The 26,632-nt window shown below is 44.6% G+C and overlaps 2 protein-coding genes across 3 annotated transcripts in view; one reads left to right on the top strand and one right to left on the bottom strand.

Moving 5' to 3' along the window:
• Window positions 1-1,412: 1,412 nt before the first annotated feature.
• NTAQ1 (N-terminal glutamine amidase 1) lies at window positions 1,413-10,363 on the top strand. Its single transcript, XM_066625966.1, has 6 exons — window positions 1,413-1,574; window positions 3,881-3,980; window positions 4,785-4,835; window positions 6,787-6,935; window positions 8,162-8,286; window positions 10,091-10,363. The coding sequence occupies exons 1-6, from the start codon at window positions 1,501-1,503 to the stop codon at window positions 10,195-10,197; spliced, it is 606 nt and encodes a 201-aa protein (XP_066482063.1). The 5' UTR covers window positions 1,413-1,500; the 3' UTR covers window positions 10,198-10,363.
• A 10,585-nt stretch (window positions 10,364-20,948) lies between these two features.
• FBXO32 (F-box protein 32) overlaps window positions 20,949-26,632 on the bottom strand; it is a 29,759-nt gene continuing 24,075 nt past the window's right edge. For both annotated transcript variants that reach the window (XM_066623906.1, XM_066623908.1), the window contains exon 9: window positions 20,949-24,957. In XM_066623906.1, coding sequence (XP_066480003.1) covers window positions 24,868-24,957 — 90 coding nt within the window. In that variant the 3' untranslated portion in view covers window positions 20,949-24,867. The remainder of the gene's footprint in view (window positions 24,958-26,632) is intronic.

Below are 26,632 nucleotides of genomic sequence, written 5' to 3'. Positions count from 1 at the left end.
TAATGGAATTGGATTCATTTTTTGATTTGCAAAGTACACACCCACCACTGTACTTTTCTAGGTCAGTAGACTGCTTGATCTTTTCATCTCAAGCTCTTAAAATAAATAAACTCCCCTCTCCTGTTTTCCACACAGGGCATGACTTTGGTCACTGCAACTGACGAAAAGGATTTCTGATCCAATGAAACTTGGATTTAACCATGCATTTGTTAGTTACTGTATCATAGCAGTGCAGTCCTGCTTATGTTTATTCAGAAGTTAAGTCCCACTGTGTTCAGTGGGGCTTATTCCCAATTAGGTGTATACAGGATTGCAGCCCAAGACACTTGGTTGGTTTTGTGGCAGAACAAGGCTTGCATGGCTCCCACCCAATGGTATTCTGCAAGTATATTTTTTATGATTGCATTGATAGGACTGCACTTAGGGCCCAATCCTCTTCAGCTTTCCAGCACTGATGCAGCCACAATGCAACTCTGAGGTATGAGAACAAATGTTCCATTACCTGGAGGAGGCTTCTGTGACTGCACCTGCACCATAGGATGCAGCACATACCTGTTGGCATGGCTGCATCAGTGCTGAAAAGGTGGATAGGACTGAGCCCTCAGGGCTCAATCCTATCCAATTTTCCAGTACTGGTGCAGCCGCAATGCAGCCCCAAGGTAAGGGAACAAATGTTCCCATACCTTAAGGAGGCCTCTGTGACTGCTGCCCCATTGGTACAGCTGCACCAGCACAGGAAAACTGGATAGGATTGGGTCCTTAGTTGGGAGTCAGCTCCTCTGAATGGTGGAATTTGTTCTGAGGAGACCTGCATTCTTAGAGTTGGTGCTGCAAGGCAGGGGGAGTGAGAGCACAGTCCTATAAGAACATAGGAAGAGCCTAACATTGGCTGCATCAGGCCAAAGGTCCATTTGGTCCAGCTTCCTGTATCTCACAGTGGCCCCACCAGATGCTTCAGGGAGCACACAAGACAAAAGGAATCCTACATCTTGTTGCCCTCCCGTGCATCTGGTATTCTGAGGTAGCCTACCTCTAAAACCGGCAGACTGCACATGTCCATCATGGCATGTAACCAGTGATGGACTTTTCCTCTACAAATTTGCCTATTCCAGTTTTCAAGGCATCTAGGCCAGATGCCATCACTACATACTGTGGCAAGGAGTTCCACAGACTAACCACATGCTGGGTAAAGAAAGGCTTTCCTATGCATGCATACTCAGAAGTAAGCTGCACCGAGTGCAGTGGGACTTACTCCCCACTGCAGCCCCTGCAAGCATGAATAGGATTGCCTGCGAGGGTAAGTGGCAAAGCAGAAGGGCTGCAGCCTGCAACTCCCTGCAGAGGCTGCTGGGCATCAGCAGTGTTTCCCGGGGAAGGAGTTCCCTGTGACTCACCCCCCCATGTGCCCGCTTCCTGGTCTCCCCTGGAAGCCTCCTGCCGCCTTTGCTTGGGAGATGAGCCCCTCACGCCGGCCCCAACGGCAGCCGAGCGAGGGTCCGCATGGAGCAGCCCGCGCCTGCTGCAGCCCCCGTAGTCCCTGCCCGGCTCGCCTGCGCCTACACCAGCTGCTACTGGTAGGAGGGCACCGCAGCCAGCCCTGGCTGGGCAGAAGGGCTGCTGGGCTGTCGCTGCCCTGCCAGCTCCACAGCCCTTCCGTTCCAGGGCATCACAATGGGCACTGCCTGTTCCAGAACAGGAGCCATTCCACCAGAGGGTGGCCAGGTCCAGAGGGGCTGAGCGCCTGCACCTTTCCCCGGCTTGTTCAACCCTGGAGCTGTCCCTGCCCTCTTCCGTGCAAGGGTTAAAGGCGGAGGCACTCAGTCCCCCTTTGGATCTGGCCATTTTATATAATATTACAGTCTCCCTGCATTTTAGCTCTGCAGCACTGCCTCTGTTTCCCCAAAGAGGTGGTGGGTATTCAGAAGAAGTCCTTTTCTACAGAGGAATCAAGGATTTTGCGTGCTTGCAGGCACAGGGTGACCAAACTCAAAGGGGGACAGAATGCTGCTGCCTTTAAGTCTTGTATGGAAAAGGGGAAAAGGGGCAAGTGCAGCTTTTTCAACCTTGGAGCTACCTTTTCCATGCAAGGGTTAAAGGTGGAGGCACCCTCTCCCCATTTGGATCTGACCACCTTAAGTATTATTACAGTCTCCCTTTATCTGTCCTCTTAGTTCTGCAGTACTGCCTCTGTTTCCTCAAAGAGGTTGCGGAGTTTACCCTGGGTATTCAGAAGAAGTCCTTTTCTACAGAAGAATCAAGGATTTTGCTTGCAGGATTTTTGCTTGCTTGCAGGTATAGGGTGACCAAATCCAAAAGGGGACAGAATGCCTCTGCCTTTAGCCTTTGTATGGAAAAGGGAATGTGGGCAGGTGCAGCTTTTTCAACCCTTCCATGTTGAGCTACACCTGCCCACATTCCCTCTTCCATAAAAGGGTTAAAGGTAGAGGCACCCTCTTCCCATTTGGATCACCTGCAAGCAAGCAAACCCCCGGATTCCACTGTAGAAAAGGGCTTCTTATTTCTGAATAGCCAAATTTTGAAACCTGAAACAGAGGCAGGGAGAATGTAATAATACTTAGGGTAGCCAGATCCACAGTGGGATAGAGTGCCTGTACTTGTATGAAAGAGGGAGTTGGGGCAGGTGCAACTCAACATGGAAGAGGATATATTCCCTCTACTATACAAGGGTTAAAGGTAGAGGCATTATGTCCCACTTGGATCTGGTCACACTACTCATGCAATGTTGTCAAACCTGAATGCGCAGGGCTTCTGATTTTATGTACAGGAACAGGAGTTATCTGCTTCTCACCTGAGCATTCTGTATATGATCAGATGCAATCTACTTTCAGAGGTGCTGTTGTGTGAGTGCACAGTAATTTTTTTTAAAGCATTGGGGTGCCTTAAATTAGCAACTTTATTGAGGCATAAACTTCCATAGAGTCCACTTTAGTTGGTATGCATAGATAGATGAAACATAGGGTTAACAGATACGAAGGGGAACAGTATCTGTACCTTTAACCATTGTATAGAAGAGGGAGTTTTGGTAGATGCAGCTTTTTAAACCCTTCCATGTTAAGCTACACCTGCCAAAATTTCCTCTTCTATACAATGGTTCACGGTATAGGCCTCTATTGTATCTGGTCATCCTGTTTCAAGAGCCTTAATAGAAATTCCCAGAGCATCAGTTCTCTCTAAATCATAATGCCAACCCCTCCTTCCAGTATCGGATGCCAGGTTCAGGCCCTGAGAGGTTTTAAGAGTACCCAAGAGAGGCCATGTTTAGTACCCAGTTACAGTGATCTCAGTCAGCAGGTTTCTGTTTGGAGTTTGTGGAGAGTCTCTGCCAATCATTGTACTGAATTGAGCTAGATACAGGGATGGCTTTAGGGGTTGGCTGGGTCAAGTACTGGCTATTGGCCAGCACATATCAATGGGCCCTCCTGGCTTTGCAACAACCAAATTCTGAGTGCTGGTGGATATGGTAGTAGCCAATGGTCTGTTATGAGGCAGGCATTTATAGTGTTTTGTCCTAGCGCCCTTAATAAACGTACACAAAGCACTTGAAAAAGAAACTGAACCAAAGTGAGAATGGGAGAGAAGCTTTAAAAAAGCCCTACAACTTAATATTACTTAGGGTCCAATTCTATCCAACTTTCCAGCACCAATGCAACTGCAATGCAGTCCGAGGTAAGGGAACAAATGTTACCTTGAGGAGACTCTGTGACAGACCCCCACTATAGGATGCTGCACATGCCCTGATGGCATAGCTGCAACAGCACTGGAAAATTGAATAGGATTGGGCCATGTATATATTCAATCTTCAAATATTCTTATGGGTAAAGAATGTGTAACTGATATTCTGTGGGTTGTTGTTTTACAGTGAGGAAAATGTATGGAAGCTTTGTGAATACATCCAAAACCAGAATCAACACCCTTTAGAAGAATTTTATGCTGTTTTCATTTCCAATGATAGAAGGATGGTGAGTTGTGATGTAGGAGCCTGAAATGCACATCAGAGATTTTGTGGTGTGAGGATCAAAAGGCATGCATGGATCCTGGCATGCATGTGACGTAAAGTGTTCTTAATTATTACCAATTAATAATAATAATAATAATAATAATAAGCATTGATAATTGTTTTGTTTTTCATAAATGATTTATGCAGTTTAATGTCCTAATATACTGTACTTCAGGATAAGAGTTGCTTTTCTAATTGGCCCTTTAACAATAGTTTGGTGGGCCTCTTTTCCCATAATTTTATCCCCATGCCTGGAGAAGCTTCATCTGCTTTTATTGTGTACTCATATGCTCTTGTTGTTTCGGTATTTTTTTAGATGGATGTGTGTTTTCACCTGTCACTATCTGGGTTTTTATTGAAGTGCCGCTGTAATTTGCCTGTTCTGGTTTTTGTTTCAGATTTTAAATTTCTTCTTTGAAATTGTATAGTTCAAATTTATATTTCGTATATGTTGTAATTTTATTGTGTACTATAAGCCTCCTGGAGGCTCTGGAAAGTGCTCAAAATAAATAAATAATAAAAAGCTATTGGGTATTCATCACGCTGAACTCTTCATAGTGCTACTGACTGTTTTTTACTGTTCATTTTTGCTTGTTTTTTTCTTGTTTTGATGAGTTCTTTTTAAAAAAATACTGATTTATTGCAATGTTTTGAATGTTGTAGCTTCAGAGACTTTAGGGTGGAAAAGCAGCCTAAAAATATAAACATGCAAGTCCCATTGATTTATCTGATTTAACTGTAGTTGCCTGTTGATTGTAACCCTCAGGTTCCACTTTGGAAGCAGCAGGCAGGATGTGGAGATCAACCTGTGATTTGGGTAAGGAAATTCATATCTTCCTCTCTGTTTTCTTTTACTATTACCACTGCTCACACAAGGTGCTTGTCTCTGGATTGTTGCCTCCTCCTGTAAACATTCTTCCAGTTTCTCAGCAGCAATGACCCAGAGGAATGGCCTTTGAAGGGGGAACAGGGGACTGTAATGGGGAAAGGGGGGGGGTTTGAAAAAATCCTCTTTTGCAAGCTTCCTTCTGCTCATGTGAGTGTGGATTCAACCTTCTGTCACCCTTGTAAAATAGACCAGAATTATGTTGCAGATGGGAATGGGCTGGGGGCTGAGGTAGAGAGAAACTTTCAAGCCTTAATACTGCCAGGTTACAACATGGACACAACATGGACTTGTGAAGTAAAAATAAAGTATCTCAAAGCAGAGGCAGAGTCCATTTCCGTCACTACCGTGAGCCCCTGCTAGGACTGCAATACTTGATCAATTAATTTGTTGGATTGCTTTGTTAATGCTGGTATAGCGTGCTGGTGAAGAGACTGAGCTACAAATCACAAACTTTCCCAGTCTGAATCTTGCCTCTGCTGTGAACTCACTCGGTGGCCTTAGGCAAGCCATCCCTCTCGGCCTCAGAGGCTGCAATATGGGTGCATATTTCCTACAGAGTTATTGTAAGGGCTACATCGGGATAACACATGTGAAACTTTTTGTGCATTCAGAAAGTGCTGTACAAATATTAATTATGAAAGATTAAGAAAATAAAACTTCTGATGGGTTTAAAAGGTGCTGTGATTAGTCAGGCAACATTTTTCAACCATGTATTTAATACAAGGGCTTCTAAAAACAACTGATGGCAATGCACCCTTTTTGACATGGCATTCCCTCTTCTGGCTCAAGCAGGAGGGAATGCCTCTTCCAAGGTAATGCAGGTATGTGATGTAGTGAGGATAATCTAAAAATAGGTATACTTTTTCTTCTCATCTGCTGGTTTTACTCGTATACAAACGTAATCAATTAAAATTCATACAGCTAATCGCCAAAGGCTTAACCAAATTGCTAAGTGTAGCCCTTTCCACACACTTTGCGTTACTTCCAAGTGAGCATGCATAGTTGTTAGGCTGCAGTCCTATGAATGCTTTCCTGGGCATAAGCCCCACTGAAGACAGTGGGACCTATTTTCAAGTGAACATGTGGAAGATGGCATGGCAAGGTTTCTTCAACTGGTGAGAATCTGGCAGTGCAACCCTATATGTATTTTACTAGAAGGAAGTTCCAGTGGGATTTATTTTTAGTTACGTTCACATAGGATTGCAGCCAGGCAGCTCAATCCTACCTAAGTCCCTGTGCAGCGATGCAGTGGTGCTGGCGTAGTTTCTGCTGCATCCTACAAGGGATTTTTGGCTGTTGGATATCTTCTTAGGGTAAGGATGCATTTGTTCCTTGTCCCAGAGTAAGCCCCAGCAGCCGCTGTGGGGCAACTTGGACCTGTACCAGCTCAATTGCTGGCACAAGTCCACATTATTCCATGAAGGAATAAGAAAAAGAGGAATTTCAGATCAGATGGGAGGTCGCTCTAGCCTCCCACCAGTGGGCCTGCAGCGCACTTCAGCAGAGGTTGCTTTGTGAGAGCCACAAAGCAGCCTCCACTGGTGCAATGCTAGTTATGCCAGCAGGGAAGGGGTTTAGGATTGGGCTGATAGTCTCCCCACAGCTGCAGTTTGAGGGAGGCGGTTTACAGATTTGCAGGCTGTGTTTCCAGACAGTGCCAAGCTTTGACATCAGCTTTCTTAGATATTTTAAGCACTGAAGAGTTTGTGACTCAGTTAAAATATGAACCATGGACTTCCTTTCTTACAACCATAGTAATTTAGGACTGTATAGAAGCAAAATTGTGCTTTTGTGTTGTGCTTTACACATAGATTGACACTTTGTCTCGCTTTCATAATTCCTCCAGATACTTATAGGAATCATTATCTTTTTGTTATAGGATTACCATGTCATTTTACTCCATGTGTCAAGTGGGGACCAGAACTTCATTTATGATCTTGACACTGTGCTTCCTTTCCCATGCCCTTTTGATACCTTTGTTGAAGAAACCTTCAAATCGGACAACAATCTTAATCCAGAATTTCGAAGGTGAGGTTCTAAACCTCAAATGTTGCCTGCATGACTTAAATAAGAGCCAAGATTTGGATTGTAATTCACATTAGTGTTTTGCCAGATTCCAAGGCCAAGCTCTGCCTGGAGAATTATGCCCACTTTAAGCAAATTAGCTCCCCTTCTTTCCCCCAACAAATGACCCTGGTTCTGCCCTGCAGTCCTGCTGGACCCCACCTCCAGGATAGCTCGCTTGTTCAACCTGCAGAGGTCCTCTCTCCTGCCAGCAGCCTCCCACCACTACAGCAGACCCTTGGTCCTCAGCAGGTCTTGGGCACAGCAGCCACACACCAAACTCCAGTGTCTCCAGCAGTCTGTTCCAGCAGTCCATTAGTCAGTCCGTTAGTCACAAAGTCAGTCAGAATATCCAGGGCAAAGTCCAAAGTCAATAAGCCAAATCACAGTCCACGGTCAGATTCCAAAGTCAATAAGCCCAGCCAGTCTCCTCTCCAACCTGCACTCTTTCTACAACCCTTTCTGCCGCAAGTGCTCCTTATATCCCTGAGGAACCTATTGCCTTCAAGTGGCTGCAGCTGTGCAGCACACTCTGCTGGATGCCCAGGCCTTACCCTTAAAGGGGCCACTGCTGACACCACATCTACCTCCTCGCCAGATCTTCCGCAATTCCAATACAATTAGCATTTAGTGATAGTTTAAATAAAATACATTGTTTTGTTTTTCTCTATTTGTTTTTTATTTACTTGTCCTGTGAATGCAAATAAAAACCACATGGTCCCCTATGGGACCCCTCAAACTTACTCCAGCTCTGTTGCTGGCTAAACTCTGAGGAGCTTGCTGGGGGTGTGTCGGGCCTGGGACAGGGGTTCAGAACATGGTGATCACCTGCTCTGAAGTAACCCACCCCAATCCACCCCCAGCCAGTGAAGGACCTGCTGGGACAGCAGAGCCTTCATGGTGTCGGCATACCTTGTGGTATCCTGGCGCTACCAGCAGAGAGGATTGGGCCTTTAAACTGTCACACCAGTGTCATTTGTACAGTTTTCCTGTTTAAAGTGGATTGTTACCATTCAGATTAATTACGCTTGTGAAGTTTGATGCTTGCAGCTATACATGTGAAGTTTGATGCTTGCAGTTAACGTTTGGTTTAGCTGTCGTGGAAAATACCAGGGGCAGAATCAGGCCACTGTTGCTGTCTGTGGACTGTGTAGCTCCCATCACATAAGTGTTTGACTTGGCTTATTTAGAAAAGTCAGAGTGGTTCGAGGGGATGCGTACCTGAAGACATTTGCTTCTGACCGGTCCCATATGAAAGATGCCAGTGGAAACTGGTTGAAGCCTCCTCCCCTGTACCCATGCATTGAAACTGCAGGTAAATGCTTGCTTTCCTATCTCATCCAAGCTCAGTCCAATTATACCACTGCTGTTTGACATTGACCTAAGAGGTTCAGCTGCCCAACATTTGTTTGTTTTGTATTGTGTTAAAAACTATATTAGGCTAGAGAAGCAGGGCCAGACCAAGAGCTCCTGGTGCTTGAGGCAATCTGCCAAATGCTGCCCCCCATACCTGGCAATATGCCAGCCTCTGCTCCTCCCACTGCCAAGACTGGAACAGGAAGTGGGGATGGAGTGGAAGTGAGGACAGGGGAGTGATGAACCAGAGTGTGGGAGGCAATGAAAGAGTTGGTGTGTGCCCTCCACCTCTTCCTGAGATGACCACTTTAGTCAGCTTCATGCCAGATGGGTCAGCCCTGTGGAGAAATAATGTGCAGGGTTTTTGTTGTTTAAAGTTTATCAATATGTGCTGTGGAATGTAGAAACAACTTATACAAATATAGTCAGTGTGGTCTTTTCTTAGAGGACTTGGAAATCTATTAGGTTAGATCCACAGATCAGATGACTTGTTCTAGTGTTTGTCACCCTGACCCAGGAAAGAATGCCTACATACAGTGTTCCCTCTAAGCCAGTGGTTCCCAGCTTGTGGTCTGTGGTCCACAGATGGTCTGTGAGACTGAGAAGCAGTCCATGAGAATTTAGGGAAAAAAAAGATCACCTATCACTTTCAGTATCTTGCCGAGTATGTGCTCACCATGTACCACCAGAGAGTGGAGAATGGACATCTGCAGCTGCACTGAGCACTGAAGTGTCTGTTGTGGGTGGTCCATTCTCCACCCTCTCTGGTAGTCCATGAGGGAGCACTCACTTGCCAAGCACTCCCCCATGGAATACCAAATTTCATGGTTTTTTGTGTATACAGGTAGGTGGGGGAGTTGCATGTGATCCATGACATTTCCAGTTTTTGCCTCAGTGGTCCACGGGCTCCTAAAGGATGGGAACCACTGCTGTGAGCAGTGCAACTGTGTGACTGCACAGCTCAAATTAGAGCCCAGCGCCTACCATGGCACTCCATATCTTGGCAATGTCATTGCCAAGTACTCCAGAATGCCCTGTGCAGCTCTGTTAGAGCTCTGTGAAATCCCTGCAGAAATTTCAGGGTACATTGCCCACAGGTGTATTTTGTTGTGGGATCAGAAATTTCTTGGCCAGTGAGGCTGCAGATGAGGTTTGCATTGTGGTGTGCATCCAGATGTACCACACCCAATGCAATTCCAACTTACACTGCAGAGTGTTCTGTTCAGTGTGGTGTACAGTTGGACTAAGAATAGGGAGAGCTAGTTCCAAATGCCCCCTCAGCCCTGAAGCTGTCTGCATGGCATTGGCCCAATTGCTCTCCCAACCTAACCCCCTACACCAGGTTGTTATGATAAAATGAGGAGAGGGGAGACTCACTTATAGGCTGGGAGAGAAGTATGTGTGCCATTCTGAGCTTCTTGGATGAAAGGAAGGATACAAATACAATTGTAAACCCATCACTGCTGCTGTAAATGCACTTCTTCACCTACAGTCTTTACTCTCTCTGTGCTACTGCCTGTGCATTGGGGCTTATGCATGTGGAGAGGGCAGGTTCAGTCATCTTGAGTTCATTCCGCTCTTAACTCATCTCCACTTTTCCATAGCCCAGCAGTGCCTCTCCCACCTCTCCCTTATAGTTCCCCTTGTAGAAGAACAGGGCAGAAGCTATTTGCAGACAACTTGATCTCTAAAGATCTTGAGACTATTTCGGATCCATGTTTTAAAGAACATCAATGCTTTTCTTTTGTTTTCCCTTTATTTAGACTCCAAGATGAACTTGGATGACTTCATCAGTATGAATCCGGATGTAGGATGGGGGTTTGTGCTCTCGCTGCCTGAATTTGTGCAGAGGTTTGGCAATCAGAGCTGATTTCATCTTACAATGAAGGACAGTGAAGTAATTAAGGCTGAGGTGTCAGTTTGAAAACACTTGCCATTATATTCATCACATGTTTCTTTGCAATGCGTGTCTTATAATTTGATGTGTATTGCAAAACAGAAAGATGTACTGAGCTAAATAAAACTTTTTTTAAAAAAATGTTGCAAGTTGTTAAAAAGTTGTCATGAGGATCAGACCAAATGTCTAAGGTGTCTGAGGTGTATCAGAAGCCCAGTCTCAGCAAAGGCCTCCATCATTGTACCAAATGCTCTTGCATAAGAAAAGCTTTGCTGGATCAGACCAAACACCTTTTAGTCCAGCATCCTGTTTCACAGAGTGGCCCACTAGCTGCCTCTGCCATGGCTCCCCTGTAACTGGTATTCAGAGGTATACTGCAGTTTAACCTGGAAGTAGTACATATAACTGTCCTGGTGAGTAGCCATTGATAGACCCGCCTTCCATCAATTTGTCCAATCCCCTTTGAAATCCATCCAGGTTAATGGCCATCACCGCACCTTGTGCTAGCAAATTCCATAGATAAATGATGTGCTTTGTGAAGAAGTACAGTACTTCCTTTTGTAGGTTCAAAATCTGCCAATCTGTTTGCAATGGAACTCTGTAAAATGAATACAATATCTGTTTAATAACGGGGGGGGGGATGCATTTATAAAACGTGTGGGGGGGGTTGGGGGAGTTCTTGAAGGTTTTTACAAACAAATTGTACACAACAGGCTTGTACATGACTCATACCACTGAAAGCTGAGTGCCAATTATCAAACTGCTCATTTTAAATGGTTTACCACATTTTGTGTTTAAGGGTTTGGGTCAGGTTCAAAGTAACCAAGAAATATCTGGGTCAGGTTCTGTTACAGTTCTCAAAAAATAACTCCATGAACCAGTTTTGAGATCCATGTCCAGTTCTATTTCCTGCTTCTATATGATCTTCATTTGCCTTTTTCTGTCCCTGGCCTTGCTCTCTCCCCTTCCCTGTTTTCCTAACTATGTCAAAGTCCAGTGCCAGCTGAGGCAGTCACCTCAGGTAGTGAATAGGCTGTGATTACCTCCATCACCCAGTCATCTCTCTCCTCCCACGTCCTGGACTGGAAAAGGAAGAAGGAGACAGGATGGAAGAGGAAATGTGGAAGAGAGGAGAGTGGTGGCTAGAGCAGAGGTGTCAAACATAAGGCCGGATGCAGCCCATTAAGGCTTCTTACCTGGCCTTCAGGCTTTCCCAGCACCTCCCTCAGCCACTCTAAGCTGCTGAGCTGTGCTAAGGTGACATTGCTAAAAGGACAACCTGCATGATAATTGGGTTCTCCCATATCTTGTCATTTGCTGCTATTGAGTTCCAAAGTACTTTTTTCTCACTTATTTCTGGTCATGACCTACTTAATGACATCACTTCTGGCCCTCAGCAGTTATCATGAATGTCTGCTGTATGAAACAAGTTTGACATCCCTGGGCTAGAGCATCAGACATTGTAATCCATCACTCTACTCTCCTTCACACTTCCTCTTCCGCTCTATCCCTTATTCCTTTTCTAGTCCAGGAAGTAGGAGGAACAGAGGATGGTACATCACCAGGTAAGAGGGCAGGGGTGGAAAGCATTTGGCCAGGCTGTCTTGGGCTGGCCTTTTAGAAAACTTGTCTTTTTATAGTCTGGAAAGAAAGGAGAGGTATCTTGATTTGATACTAAAAATATACTTGATAAAATCATAATACTGAATATGATTCCAATTGAGTTCTAAACAGGTGTTTGGCTCTGTGGGGTAGACTGGGATAACCCAGATGATCAGCCTGCCTTTATTGGAATGGGTAAATTGGCTGTCACTGTAGCATCTAAAAACAGGCAACAGTCAGTGCAAAGGCCAAATGGCATTTTCATTAATAGTCAAATGTTCTCAGACAGATTGATAGCAAGGTCGCTGTAACACATTTATTGGCTGTGGACATTTCCGTTCCTGTTGAGCAAGACCAGAATAGAAGCAATTCATGGAGTATTGAAAGTCATATCAAAACTACATCATGAACTGGATGATTCATGAATATTAGAATATTTTAATTTAAAGTTGCAATATACCTTGTTTGTTTTGCATGAGAGTGAATAAGAGTTTTGTCTCCTAGAATGCAGTTTTAATTTTGACCAGCAGAGAGAGCTATTAGCTTTTGAACTGGGATGGGGGGCAGAACCTACTGCTTGTTCATGTTAAGGGCTAGAGCAGTGGTTCTCAAACTGTGGGTTGGGACCTACCAGGAGGTTGCAAACTGACTTTTGGTGGGTCTCATAGCAGCCTATTCAAAAATCACATAGCTGCTGATTGCCCTGCAAAGAGCTCAGCTCCTTGCAAACTGAGCTCCTATGGTTTGCAAGCATGTGCAAAAATAGGGAGCATCTTTTTTGGAATTATTGCTTGTAAATAAATAAATGATTTCTTTCTAGATCTCCTTTTTTAAAAGTCTCGTAAACCTAGGTGAGTGAGTGTCATTTCCCTATAGGGTGTCGTTTTGAAAAGTGGGTCCTGGTGTTAAAAAGTTTGGAAACCACTGGGCCAGAGGGATAACCAACTTCTCAGAGAGTTGAAGGAGGGTATGAATTCCAATGGAAGCTTTCCTCTCCGCCCCCCGCCCCCAAATAGCAGTTTCAGGGCCCTCCAGTCTGGATGGGTCTATGGCAAGGTGCTAGGGTTGCATCCCAACCAATCCCTCATTGCAAGCCCAATTTACAGAGGTTGAGGTCCAGTGCTGCTGCTTTTAAAACAATTGTTAAGCCTGCCTGCATAATGGTGAAGTAATCATAATGTGTTGCTTGGCCCAAAGGTGGACATCTCTTGAGATGGCGCAGATCTGAGTAGACCCATTGGGGCTGCAGCGGCTCTCCCCGGGGTAAGGGGAAGCGTTTTTCCTTGCCCTGGGCTGAGTCGCTTGCAGTCCAAAACTCTTGTTGAATACGGGGCATGCCTGCTGGCCTCCCTGTTCCAGCACAGGTTAAGATTGCGCTGCCCATCTAGCAACTGAGAAAACACGACATTCCTCGGGGCTAGTTAGAAATAAGAATGCAGCCATCTTCCTGTGTTTTACAACCACCATCAGGTTTAAGGGGGAGATGACCCTATTTGCCATAAAATATAGATTTTAACGCTCTACATCCAAAAATCTTTGCTTAATTTGCCAACATGCTTCCGCTTGGGGGGTAAGCACAAGGAATCCAGATCTAGACCCATGGCTCTAATCTTTTGTTCCACAATAGTTAGCAACTTTGAGGCACTGGTTTCTAGGAGCAATTGGTGGAGAAGGCTCCATGGATCTAAATGATAATGTATTTGGAGCCAATATTTAACTGTCCTAAGCCACGCTCTTGTTTCAATTAACATTTGACCAGTTTCCAGACAAATTGCAGCATACGGCACACAGTTGGGAAGACCCAGTATTTTCCTGAAAAATTTAGCTTGTATTCTCTCCAATGAATGATTGACAGCTCCAATCCAAATAGGAACACCAAACAATAGTTGAGAGACGAACATAACGTTAAATATCCTTGTTGCCACGGGGACAAAGCGGTTGCCCTGATTATAATAAAAACGTGTAATAGGTGGCTAGTTTAAGCAGAGTGTTGGCAATTGGTAACCCCACAAGGAAATACACTTGAAATTCACATATAATGATATTCAATAGGGTAATGAGAGAAATGTACTCAGTCAACAAAGAAAACTGTATGCAAATTTAGGTTAACAGCCAGCTATAGGGAGCACCATTACGGCTAATGAATAATGCCACCAATCAATCTTGATCTTTCATTTATTTTTGGAACAGACCTATCCCAGATCAGTCACTAACATTGGGCTGTTTGGGGGCCCAATCCTATCCAACTTTCCAGCATCGATGCAACCTCACTGCAAACCTGAAGTAAGGGAACAAACATTCCCTTACCTTATTGAGGCCTCCATGACTGCCCCCACCACCACAGGATGCAGCACACACTCCAATGGCACAGATCTGGAAAATTGGGTCGGATTGGGCCCACAGACTCATTTTGGCTACATGAAAATTATCTTTGGATGCTTCAGTTACCAGAAAATAATAAAAATAGAACTTTCCCACTGGGTCCAAAGTAAGGGAATTTAACTTGTGGGCAAAACAAAAAAAGAGAAGTGTATGTGTTTTTTTCTGCATGTGAGAGAGCATGAGAAATCCCGCTGTGCTTTGTGGAAACACCACGTTTTGGCAACAACTCTAGAGTAATGCCCCTTGCTCAAAAGACTTCTCTTTAGTACAAAGGTTCTGGATACATTCTTTTGGTGTGCTGCCAATATCTGAAGTCAACCGTGCTTTTCCCAAGTGGTTGCCTAGAAGAGAAGAGTACCACCTGTGCTTGTTCTACCAAGTAGGACATTTCCTGCTCTCTCTCTCTCTCCCCCCCTCCCCTGTCACAACTGTCTAGACTCTTCTCTAAACTAGTATTAACCCTGAATTCCACCACTGGGTTAAAAATAGAGAGATTATAAATATGAGGTTTGCGGTGAAAGAAAGATTGTAGGTTGTCATTCATCCCCATTCAGCTGCCTGTTTGGGCGGAAGAACCATTTAATTTGCAAGAAAATTGGCTTGAGGCAACAGGCAGCAAAATGTATCTAATTTAAAGTGAGGACCCAAAGACCCAACAGCAGAGCACTCAGGATCATGGAATGATCAGGGGTCAGTTTGGACAATATGTCTGCCCCCCAGCAATAAGCAACATGCCCACACGTATTCTCTTCCTGGCCTGTAATCGTGTAATCACATGGCAAAGGATGGTTAAGCTGAAGTGCTCCCTCACTGGTGCTCTTTTCACTGCTACCCATTTGGTGTCTGCTGGCCTCTTTGACATTTTTCAACAGTCTGTATGAGGACACACCACAGGGCAGAGAATAGAACTTGCAGTCTGTGTCTGCACTGTGTGTGGGAATAAGCACAAGACCTTTTAGTGTTCACACTACAGAAAACAAGTCTTGGACAAAAATATCCAGATTTTGGGACAGATTTTGGATGGTCAGATAAAGGTAATCTACCTATATTATTTGAATTGCATGTGAAGGTGTGCTTCAAATCAGGAAAGCAGAAAGGCACGCTGAGTAGGACTGGGATATGTGTTACCATTCTATGTTGCATGGTCAGACATATAATCTTCACACATCACACCTACACTACAAACATCAGTTTTATACCACTTTAGCAGTCATGGTGTCCCTGAAAGAATCATGAGGATTTTAGTATGTGGAATGAATGTTGGCAACCTTCAGTCTCGAAAGACTATGGTATCGCGCTCTGAAAGGTGGTTCTGGAACAGCGTCTAGTGTGGTTGAAAAGGCCAATTCGGGAGTGACAATCCCTTCCACACTGGGAGCAAGTGCAGTCTGTCCCTGGTCTGTCTCCCTGGCTATGGGCTTTCCTTCTTTGCCTCTTTGCCTCAGACTGTTGGCCAAGTGTCTCTTCTAACTGGGAAAGGCCATGCTGCACAGCCTGCCTCCAAGCGGGCCGCTCAGAGGCCAGAGTTTCCCACCTGTTGAGGTCCACTCCTTAGGCCGTATCGCAACTGTGGTCTACCTGTAGGGCGCTTTCCTTGCACGAGTTCTCCATAGAGGAGATCCTTTGGGATCCGGCCATCATCCATTCTCACGACATGACCGAGCCAACGCAGGCGTCTCTGTTTCAGCAGTGCGTACATGCTAGGGATTCCAGCATGTTCCAGGACTGTGTTGTTTGGAACTTTGTCTTGCCAGGTGATGCCGAGAATGCGTTGGAGGCAGTGCATGTGGAAAGCGTTCAGTTTCCTGTTGTGAGTGAAGAGTCCATGACTCGCTGCAGTACAGAAGTGTACTCAGGACGCAAGCTCTGTAGACCTGGATCTTCCATCAGCTTCTTGTTGGACCAGACTCTCTTTGTGAGACTCACAGTTCCGTCAGCTTCTTGTTGGACCAGACTCTCTTTGTGAGTCTCACAGACTCACAGTATGTGGAGTACTGAGAATTTTCATAGGGGTGGTTTCCCGCATGGATCTACACATCCCATATTCCCTTGAGGAGAGAATTATTGCTAAGGAATGAGGGTAGAAATAGATATAAGTGACTGGTCCCTTTGTGTTGTATATAGAGTCTTGGTGGCAAACCTGTTGACAATTGCACAGATCTTGACAACAAAGTATTGGAAACAGATTCAGCTACCACTTCAAGAACGTTGGCTATCTAAATCCTGGAATACCATGTAAATGAACACATTGCATTTTTTTTCACCCATGGAAAAAAAATAATTAATTGAGAAATTCCTGGCTTCAGCAGTGTCAATTTCCTAATTACTGAAATAGCACAATGTCAAAAGAAAACATGACATGTGAAGCCCTGGCTTTGATTTGATTTAAAATGGATAATGATGATTTGGATTGCTGATACTTTGCACTCATTTGACTGTTTTTATTTTTTTAATTTTTAAAGTTCTCTTTCTATAGAAATGGCACACCTGAAAAGTGGATAAAGATGAGAGAGGGGGTATAGAACAATGACTCGGGCCCAAGCTGCACATCTCATTAAACACATAGAAAAAATACATGTGGAGTGAAACTAACTTATCACACCCTGCAGCTATTTGCCTTGGGAAGAAAGTAACAATTTGTACCAAGGGGAATTTCCCTGTTTGGGCAAGTAGAAGCGGTGGGACACTCTGACCTGAACCAAGATCATAAGAGAGCAATGGGTTAGATCACCCCCCTCCCCATCCTTGCTTCGCTTTCTGGATAGTTAAATTGGAAAAACATACACAAGCTGGGCCCTGCCATGTGTTTAATGTAATATGCTATAACTCTCACCTTGTGTGACTTCAGGGACTCTGAGGCTGTAATCCTATACACACTTTCCTGAGAGTAAACCCCACTAAACACAATGGGATTTACTTCTGAGTAGACATGCATAGGATTTGGCTCTAGCTCAGAGGAAGAGCCAAACAGAGTAAGGGAGCAGGTGGCAGCTAGGACCTTTGGAGCTTAAGGGCTGTAACCCAGGGCTGGCCCATCCATGGTGCCAAGTGAAGCGGTTGCCTCAGGTAGCTGATTGGTGGGGTGCACCCATCTCTGTACACCTATCTGCTCTGCTACTACTCCTTCTCCTTCCACTCCCTGGTTTGGAAAAGGAAGAATGGGACGGAGAGGGAGGGGAGGAGAGTTCTGAGCTAGGACATTGGTGAGTGGGGCGGGGGGTGTAGAAGCTGGTACATAATTGGGTAAGGGGGCAGCATTTGGCATGACAACTTGAGCATCAGGAGATTTTGGGCTGGCTCTGCTGTGACCCCTCAGAAACAGTGTCACCAGAGTCAGATTCTTCCAGTAGAGCTTTCATGCCAGGGGCCTTGCACTCCCTGGTGCCCACACCAAATGCAGGCAGCATATCAGGCAGGAACTGACAGAGAGTCAGTGGGGTGATTGGCTCCAGGACCAAAGGTTGTCTCTTTAAGGCTCTCCACTTCTCAACTGATGGAGCCTTGGAGGGAGCTGGGAGGGCACCAGGATGCAGGTCTCTTGTTATCTGGTATGCTCCCTGGGGCATTTGGTGGGCCGCTGTGAGATACAGGAAGCTGGACTAGATGGGCCTATGGCCTGATCCAGTGGGGCTGTTCTTATGTTCTTAACTACAATTCCCAGGAGGCCTTGCAGGTCTCTGGTGTGCTCCCTGGGGCATTTGGTGGGCCGCTGTGAGATACAGGAAGCTGGACTAGATGGGCCTATGGCCTGATCCAGTGGGGCTGTTCTTATGTTCTTAACTACAATTCCCAGGAGGCCTTGCAGATCTCTTGTTATCTGGTGTGCTCCCTGGGGCATTTGGTGGGCCGCTGTGAGATACAGGAAGCTGGACTAGATGGGCCTATGGCCTGATCCAGTGGGGCTGTTCTTATGTTCTTAACTACAATTCCCAGGAGGCCTTGCAGGTCTCTTGTTATCTGGTGTGCTCCCTGGGGCATTTGGTGGGCCGCTGTGAGATACAGGAAGCTGGACTAGATGGGCCTATGGCCTGATCCAGTGGGGCTGTTCTTATGTTCTTAACTACAATTCCCAGGAGGCCTTGCAGGTCTCTTGTTATCTGGTGTGCTCCCTGGGGCATTTGGTGGGCCACTGTGAGATACAGGAAGCTGGACTAGATGGGCCTATGGCCTGATCCAATGGGGCTGTCCTTATGTTCTTATGAGCTAGGGCTCTTTCGGAACACCCTTGTTTCCAGATCTGGAACTGGACTCTATCTTCTCTGTCTGCCCAGAGTACTTGCCAGAGCTTCATCCTCCCAACTCAGCCTTGCCAGAACTGGACAGAAAAAAATCTGTGTTGTCCCGGAATCTGGGACAGCAGGATGGAGGGACAACCTTTAAGGGACAGTGTTAAGCCAGGAACGCTGGAGCCAACTGAAGCAATGGAAGTAGCAGTACCGAATAGTTTCTGAACATTTTATTTGTAATTCAGTGTCAAAAACAGTTTACAAAATAAAATTATATCGCCTCTTGTACCAAACAGCTGTAAATGTCAGAGGGTTAAACATGCAGAAAAAAGAATGTACAAAAAATATATGGAAGGATTTTTCATCACACAGTATTACATATTACACATAAGAGGTGTTAATACATACCAAGGTATGCTTATCACCTTAGAACAATCCCACTGAACTATGTCAACTTAAAAAAAATCTCTCAGACAAATAAGCTTTCTCTTTATACATATAAAGGGCAGGTATATATTATTACTGCTTTTTTAAAGAAGAAGCGTTTGTGACTTTGAGGGAAGAACAGAAATGAAATATTCATTCTGGAGCTGGTCTGCTAGCATCATGTAGAACAAAACATGACATTTTTTCTGTCAGAGGGAACATGAGAGGAAAAGGACAGAGCTAGCTCTAGGGCAAAACGGATGCCTCTCCCTTCCACCACAGTTCCTGGACAACGCATACATCACAATTTTGAACGGAGTGATTTTCATTCCTTTAAGGCAAGGTACTGAGAGGGCCTCTGTCATTCTTGCTTGACAGACGTTGCAGCTCTGCAAACCTGGCATCTGGACCCAGGAGTTGAGCAGTGATAAAAATGAATGGAAATGACACTGCAGGCAAAACATTATGGGACTTCCAGGTTAGAGAGGGGAAGCTAACAGGTATGCCTAACAGAAACATTGTTGATGGGTCCCCAGAGAGAAATTTGGGAAGTAGTCACCAAAGCTGCCATTTTACTTGCTGCATCCTCCACACCCAGGAGAAGTATTTGGGTTTCTCTGCCATCATCTAAAGGTGAATTACCCCAATAGCCTTTCCTCATACCACATTATTTTATGGCTTGCAGAGATGCGCCTCTGAGGAATACTGAATACCCCTAGCGTATGAAGCTATGGAAGTGGAGAAAATCCAGGAACAGGAGAATTTTGCTAAGCTTGTTGGAAGTCAAGTTAGGTCCTAATTACAGAGTACAAAGGACTTGTACTGCAGAATCAGAGTCAAGCAAGTTCTTCTTGTTACTTCTTATTAGAAAGGGGCTTTACAATTGTACACGTAAAAGGGGTCAAAGAATAAAAACGAGCCTGTCAGTACCTTTGCACTGCATATGTCAGCGGCAACATTCCAGAATGTTAAGTCTCAAAAAGAGCCAAACTTCTCTGCCAACAGCGAATGACACGAGAAGTCATAAAGGCATCACATTTAAGCACACCATTGTTTTTGCCAACAAATCAGCTAGCACGAGGAGTAGATTTAATTAAATACATTTCTCGTCTTTCTTTTGGCAACGTGCTGGACTCTTAAAAAATGAGCCATGAAACAGGTTCTTCAGAGACTTGCTCTGCATAGCCCTCCCCTATATAGTGAATGGATGATTTCAAGCCCAAGAACATCCTGACAGATTTATTAGAGACACTGGTGCGCTTGGAAGGTTTCTGGTCTATCTGGGGTCAAGAATTTGGCATGTAGAAAACCTTAGTTAACTATCTAGGTACATTCAAGAAGAGAGTTCATTGTGCTAAAGGCATTACAGACCCAAATCTGAACCAACTTTCCAGCTCTGACATAGCTGTGCCAATGGGGCATGTGCTACATCCTGCAGTTGGGGGGCAGTCACGGAGGCCTCCTCAAGGTAAGGCAATGTTTGTTCCCTTACCTTGGAGTTGCATTGCCCATACCTCAGTGCTAAAGTTGGTTAGAATTGCACCCACAGTTATGTAAATACAAGAACAGACAGGCTGCAATCCCCAAAACACTTTCCTTAGCAACCAATTCCATTTTAGGCAGGCAAGGAGTCCTACAGATAGTCAGTGGTGTAGCTCTAGGGATGTAAAGCACTACGTTTTGCAATGAGCTTCCCTGCGGCATGCAAACAGACTCTCTCCCTCCCAGTCAGAGCCAGGTGTATGCCTATGTTTTGCTCCCATTGCCTGGAATGGCTCCGAAAGGGAGGGGTAGGGACCCCTTGCATGCACCAGTGAGGCTCACTGCAAAACTTAGTGCTTTGCACCCCCTCTAGCTACGCCACTGCAGATAGCCAAACTACCCCAAAGGGAGCTCTTTCACCCTGGCTAACATAGTTGTCTTCATTATCTCTCCAAGCAAGGAAGATTTTAACCACATATTAGATGCAGATATGTGATAGAAAATGTATTACAACTGTTGGACCTTGTACTCAGGTAGAAGCGTGTTGCAAGCTGGACTATTAGTGAACAAGATCCAGATTCCAAAGCTTAAAGAAAGTTCATAATCTTTCTATGTACAAAGTGCCGACAAAACTTTATTTTTTGCATTGAAACGACGGCTGGAACAGTGAAAGCATTTCTATAGTCATAAGCTCACACATTGTATAAAATGAAAACATTATAAAGTAATATGGCAGAGTAAACCAGCGGTACTCACTAGGAATTTGTTTCCAAGAGCTGGTTTGAATACAAGAAATGTTTAACAGGGCCACAAGAGTAACAAAGAGTAGTGTGACTACACAAGGGTAGTGTGACTAGTTTTTGAAATTAGCTTCTTAGAGTGAACAAAAATGGCTTCACACAGACTCTCACTGTTGCACACACAAAACCCAACCATCCAAAAATATCTTCCCTTATGTCCAGACTCTTCTTATAACTTCCCAAACAATACTGTCTTCTATTTCTGGGCAGTTCCTAAAGTACCTCGAATCTGCACTACAGGTATAGCAGTGTAACTGTTGCAGCTTCCTTCAAGTAATACTGGAAATTGTAGTTTGGTAAGGATGGGGAGAGTTGTGTTAAGGATCCTGAACACCTCCCCTTTACGACAATTCCCCGTTTCCTAGAAAGAAGGCTAAAACCAGTCTATGAGCCCAATCCTGTCCCCCATGCAGCCATGCCGACTGTATGCAAAGATGGGGGGAGGGCCACCAGACAGCTTGGGAGAGGTAAGTAAAAATAGTTTTACTTACCTCTCTGTAAGCTGCCTGGCCATCAGGGGTGTCCTTGGACCTATGCCAGCTATTTTGCTGGCATGAGTCAGGAGAGGCAGACGGTGGGTCCAGGCTGGGAAAGGGGTATTGGTTACTGTATATGCCACCACTGAAATCCACTCCTGCCTCTGAACTTGCTGCACTCTTCCCACCCTGAACCTCCCATGACTTACCCTCGCTGGCACCTTACCCGCTTCGACATGGGCTAGATCAGTCTGTGACAGGCACATGGAGCCGCTGGCAGTTTGTACTGGTGGATCTGCACGACTGCAACACACCTTTTATGGCACCCCAGAGTCATTTACGATGGCAGAATGCATGTTCCACTGTCATAAATGCCCGGTAGAATTTGGCCATAGGTCTGAATTGCAGTTATGTCAAAGCCCTGCCTTGTTGCCTTCAGAAACAAAACATTCTTCTTTCTTTCTTTCTCTCCATAATCTTTTCAAGCGTTGATCAAAAGCACACTATGAGCGATCCTAGGGGTAAAACAACTCTATGGATTTTCTATACAATTCCTGTGTGGACAAACCCAGGGAACAGACTTGTTTCACTGCATTGAAAACAACTTTAATTCACCGTAACAAGACTTCCACCAGGTTATCACAGTGAAATACTATCTCTTCTGTCCACTTTCTAAAAATCCTATTTCTCACTTGGCCATACACCAACCTTACTCAAACCTTCACAATCCACCTGGCTGCAGCACAACTTTCATTTTGGGGACGGGCTCTGTGTAAGTGGTAGAACACCTGCTTTATGTGCAGAAAGTCCCTGTGCAAATTCACAGCCCAATCCTATCCACACTTTCCTGGGAGTAAGCTCCATTGACTCTAATGGGACTTACTTCTGAGTAGACATGCTTAGGATTGGGCTGTCAGTCGCTGGCATCTCCAGATAGGATCAGGACAGATCTGGTTTCCGTCTGAAACCCTTGAGAACCACCATTAGTCAACACAGACAATAATAAGCAAGATGGACCAATGCTCAGACTAGTGGAAGTCAGCTGCATATGTTCACTTGTGTTATACAGGCCATGCCTATGTGGGATATTTCTTCCATTTAGGCAAATTAGCACCAAAAGCAATATAAGATATAATGAGACATAGGACTACCTGGCCTTTTTGTTCTTTGGATAATTTAAGCCATTTCTGCCCAATGTTGCATATATGCAACAGGGATCAAATGTGTACACTTGTTAGCTGGGCAGAAGTGGGTTTTAATCAATTTTGTCTTGTCTTTAGTCCCCATTTACTGGAAAGTCATGTGAGGGACCACACCGGTTTATGGAACTGTGAGGCTTATGTGAGGGGAGGAGGAATCAAATCTCAGTGGGCACATGCAGTTCCTAAAGAAAGCATCCTGTGAATGCACCAAAACAAAAGGTACTTGTCAAATACATTTCTCTGCAATAGTATCTGCTGTTAACATTTAAGAGGGTGGTAAAGGCAAAATTGTTGCATTTAATCAGGGGCCACCGACGATCCTGGGCTGTCATTCCTTGACACAGGTAGGGCAGAAGATTAAAAAAAAAAAACCTATTGAAAACCTGGAAAGCTGCTGCCAGGTTAGGTGGACAATATGGAACTAGTCTTAGATGGGCCATTGGTCTGATTCAGTACAAAGCAGCTTCCTATGAGGTTGCCTGAACAGAGTCTTTGATAGATACATCACACACTCCAAGACGATGCAAATTAACTTTGCTTTCAACAAATCCAAATATCTGAAAATTAAAGCTAACCCATGAAGAAAATGTTTTGTACTGCAATAATAAATCATCCTTCCTGCCAGACCACTTTCTAAATTTGGCCTTTGCAAGGCACCTGAGCTTTATATAAACAGTTAGCAGAACAAGAGTAAGGGCAAACAGGAATTTCTTCCATACGCATAGCAGCCAAATTCTAGAGTTATAAACACTGATGCTGCTCATGTTGGGAGCATGGAAAACCAACTTTTATGTCTTTATATGTTTGTCATTCTCTATTTTCTTCTATGTTTGTCATTCTCTATTTTTTTTTTAAAAGACAAATATTTTTAAAACTTGATCTGGGGATTAATGGGGGAAGGAGAGGTGGGCTCTTACATAACTCATTGTATGTGCTGTGTCCGAGTGCATAAGAGCTAACCTTAGAACAGAAGGCATACATCTTTTTACGAAGTCGTGATATGGCTTTTGCCACATGAACTACAGCACATTTATATTTTCCTATAATTAACCTGCTACTACTACATCTGAGAACGGGGACAGTGAGCAACATGCAAAAAGGACTGAGCTTTATCATCAGTTTCAGTGGCATAGCTAGAGGGGGTGCAAAGCACTAAGTTTTGCAGGCACCTCAACACGCCGTGTGAGCGGCCTCTTCCCCTCCCCTTTGGAGCCACTGTAGGACGCTACAGCAAAATGGAGGCACCCCCTCTAGCTACACCACTGGCAGCTTTTCTTTTAGATCAAAATTTGATCTTTCATTGACCCCATCAACCAAAGGCCAAGAATTGTGCTAGATCATTTCTACCTTTTCTAGAGCCCAGATATTCAAATACCACAAGAAGCAAGCCAACTAATATAGAAATCAAGCATGAACAACATTTCCCCTTTAAATCTTTGAATATAAAGTACAAACACTTCACATTGCATACTGGGTTGGTTGGAAAGCTTTTCAGAGGTAGAAGATGGTGTGGTGTGTACATGTTGTGTGTTTCTGTTTTTAACAGGAAAAAGGGACTTATCCTCATAAGAAGAATTTCTAAAAATGTCTTAGGTATAAATATCTACTGTAAACAAAACCCAGACTGGGAAGTAGTTCAACAGCTTTAGCCTAATCATATGGTTTAATTCTCCATGCTTTGAAGCCCAAGAGACATTTTAAATGGACAAAGAGCAAATTCCTAAGCAAATTTCTAAGAGCAAATTTCCTAAGCGGAACTAGGGCTCGCTCCCCCCTCCCCCGTAGCTTGCACTTCAATTCTTAAAAAATGTTGTATTTACAGTGTGCTGCCTTTACACATAACATCAGTCCGATTAGACGGCCATTAGTCTTGTAGAGTTCAATGCCACTGAATGACACCCTTTGCCTCCTAAAATCCTGGTGTCCTCTTGTCTCAGCAGCTCCACACAGTAATATTTACACACTATATACAGGTTGAGCAAGTCTCCTCAGCGGTATAAAGCGTCCCATCAGAGTACTGAAATATACAGTGAAATTACTCTGAAGTTCAAAATCGGAACAAGTTGATGAAGTCCTGGGGTGAAAGAGAAGTGGAGCAGCTTTCTGGGTTGTTGGCTGTACAGGGATGATCAGTGCCCTAAAAAGAAAATACATTTGGATTTACAAAGGTTGCATGATTGGTAGCATATTTTCAGATGCGTTTCAATGTAAGTAAGTGTAAAGTCATGCACACTGGGGCAAAAAATCAAAACTTCACATATAGGCTGATGGGTTCTGAGCTATCTGTGACAGATCAGGAGAGAGATCTTGGGGTAGTGGTGGACAAGTCGATGGAAATGTTGACCCAAAGTGCGGCTGCAGTGAAGAAGGCCAATTCTATGCTTGGGATCATTAGAAAAGGTATTGAGAACAAAACGGCTAAATTATAATGCCGTTGTACAAATCGATGGTAAGGACACACCTGCAGTATTGTGTCCAGTTCTGGTCACCACACCTCAAAAAGGATATAGTGGAAACGGAAAAGGTGCAAAAGTGAGCGACTAAGATGATTACGGGGCTGGGGCACCTTCCTTATGACGAAAGGCTAAGGCGTTTGGGCCTCTTCAGCCTAGAAAAGAGGTGCCTGAGGGGGGACATGATTGAGACATACAAAATTATGCAGGGGATGGACAGAGTGGATAGAGAGATGCTCTTTACACTCTCACATAACACCAGAACCAGGGGGCATCCACTAAAATTGAGTGTTGGGAGAGATAGGACAAACAAAAGAAAATATTTCTTTATTCAGCATGTGGTTGGTGTGTGGAACTTCTTGCCACAGGATGTGGTGACGGCATCTGGCCTGGATGCCTTTAAAAGGGGATTGGACAAGTTTCTGGAGGAAAAATCCATTATGTGCAACCTCCTGATTTTAGAAATGGGCTATGTCAGAATGCCAGATGCAAGGGAGCGCACCAGGATGCAGGTCTCTTGTTATCTGGTGTGCTCCCTGGGACATTTGGTGGGCCGCTGTGAGATACAGGAAGCTGGACTACTTGGGCCTATGGCCTGATCCAGTGGGGCTGTTCTTATATTCTTATGTTCAGACAGTTTAGTTCTGCCAAATGGACAAATGTCTCAAGAATAGAGATAAAAGTTAAATCTTTTGCATTGTTGAAAGAAAAAAGCAATTTGCTCATGTTATCAGCATTTTAATGTTGGCTCTTGGTTCACATACATTAGATCAGTGTTTCTCAAACTGTGGGTCAGGACCACTAGGCTGTACTTTTAGCAGTTTACTATGTATATGCTTTTAACAATGATCATAAATGGGACTTATTCCTAAGTAAGTGTGGGTAGGATTGCAGCCTAGGATTGTTAAAAATTTTACTGTTTGATGTCACTTCTGGTCATGACATCACTTCCTGTGGGTCCTGAAAGATTCTCATTCTAAAAAGTGGGTCCTGATGCTAAAAGTTGGAGAACCACTGCATTAGATAATGCCTAAGACTTGTTATAAATCTGAGCTGTTTGGGGAATGTACGTAGACACTTGTCACACTGACCTTGACACAAATGGGTCATTTCAGACATTACACAGCAACAAACCTGGGTATACACTACCAGGTGTACACTTATAAGGTGTACACTTATGAGGTGTACACTCTCAATTCCAGTCAGTGGCGTAGCTGGAGGGGGTGCAAAGCACTATGTTTTGCAGGCACCTGAATGTTCCGTGCGAGTGGCCCCTCCCTTCCCCTTCAAAGTCATTCCGGATCAGGGGAGCAAAACAGAGGTGGATGGCTCTGAAGGGGAGGCGGAGAGGCTGCTTGC

Source organism: Tiliqua scincoides, chromosome 4 (genome assembly GCF_035046505.1).
Source record: "Tiliqua scincoides isolate rTilSci1 chromosome 4, rTilSci1.hap2, whole genome shotgun sequence".
In the NCBI taxonomy this organism is placed as follows: domain Eukaryota; kingdom Metazoa; phylum Chordata; class Lepidosauria; order Squamata; family Scincidae; genus Tiliqua; species Tiliqua scincoides.
The sequence above is the reverse complement of the archived record's forward strand: the minus strand, read 5'-3'. Positions and strand labels throughout refer to the sequence as shown.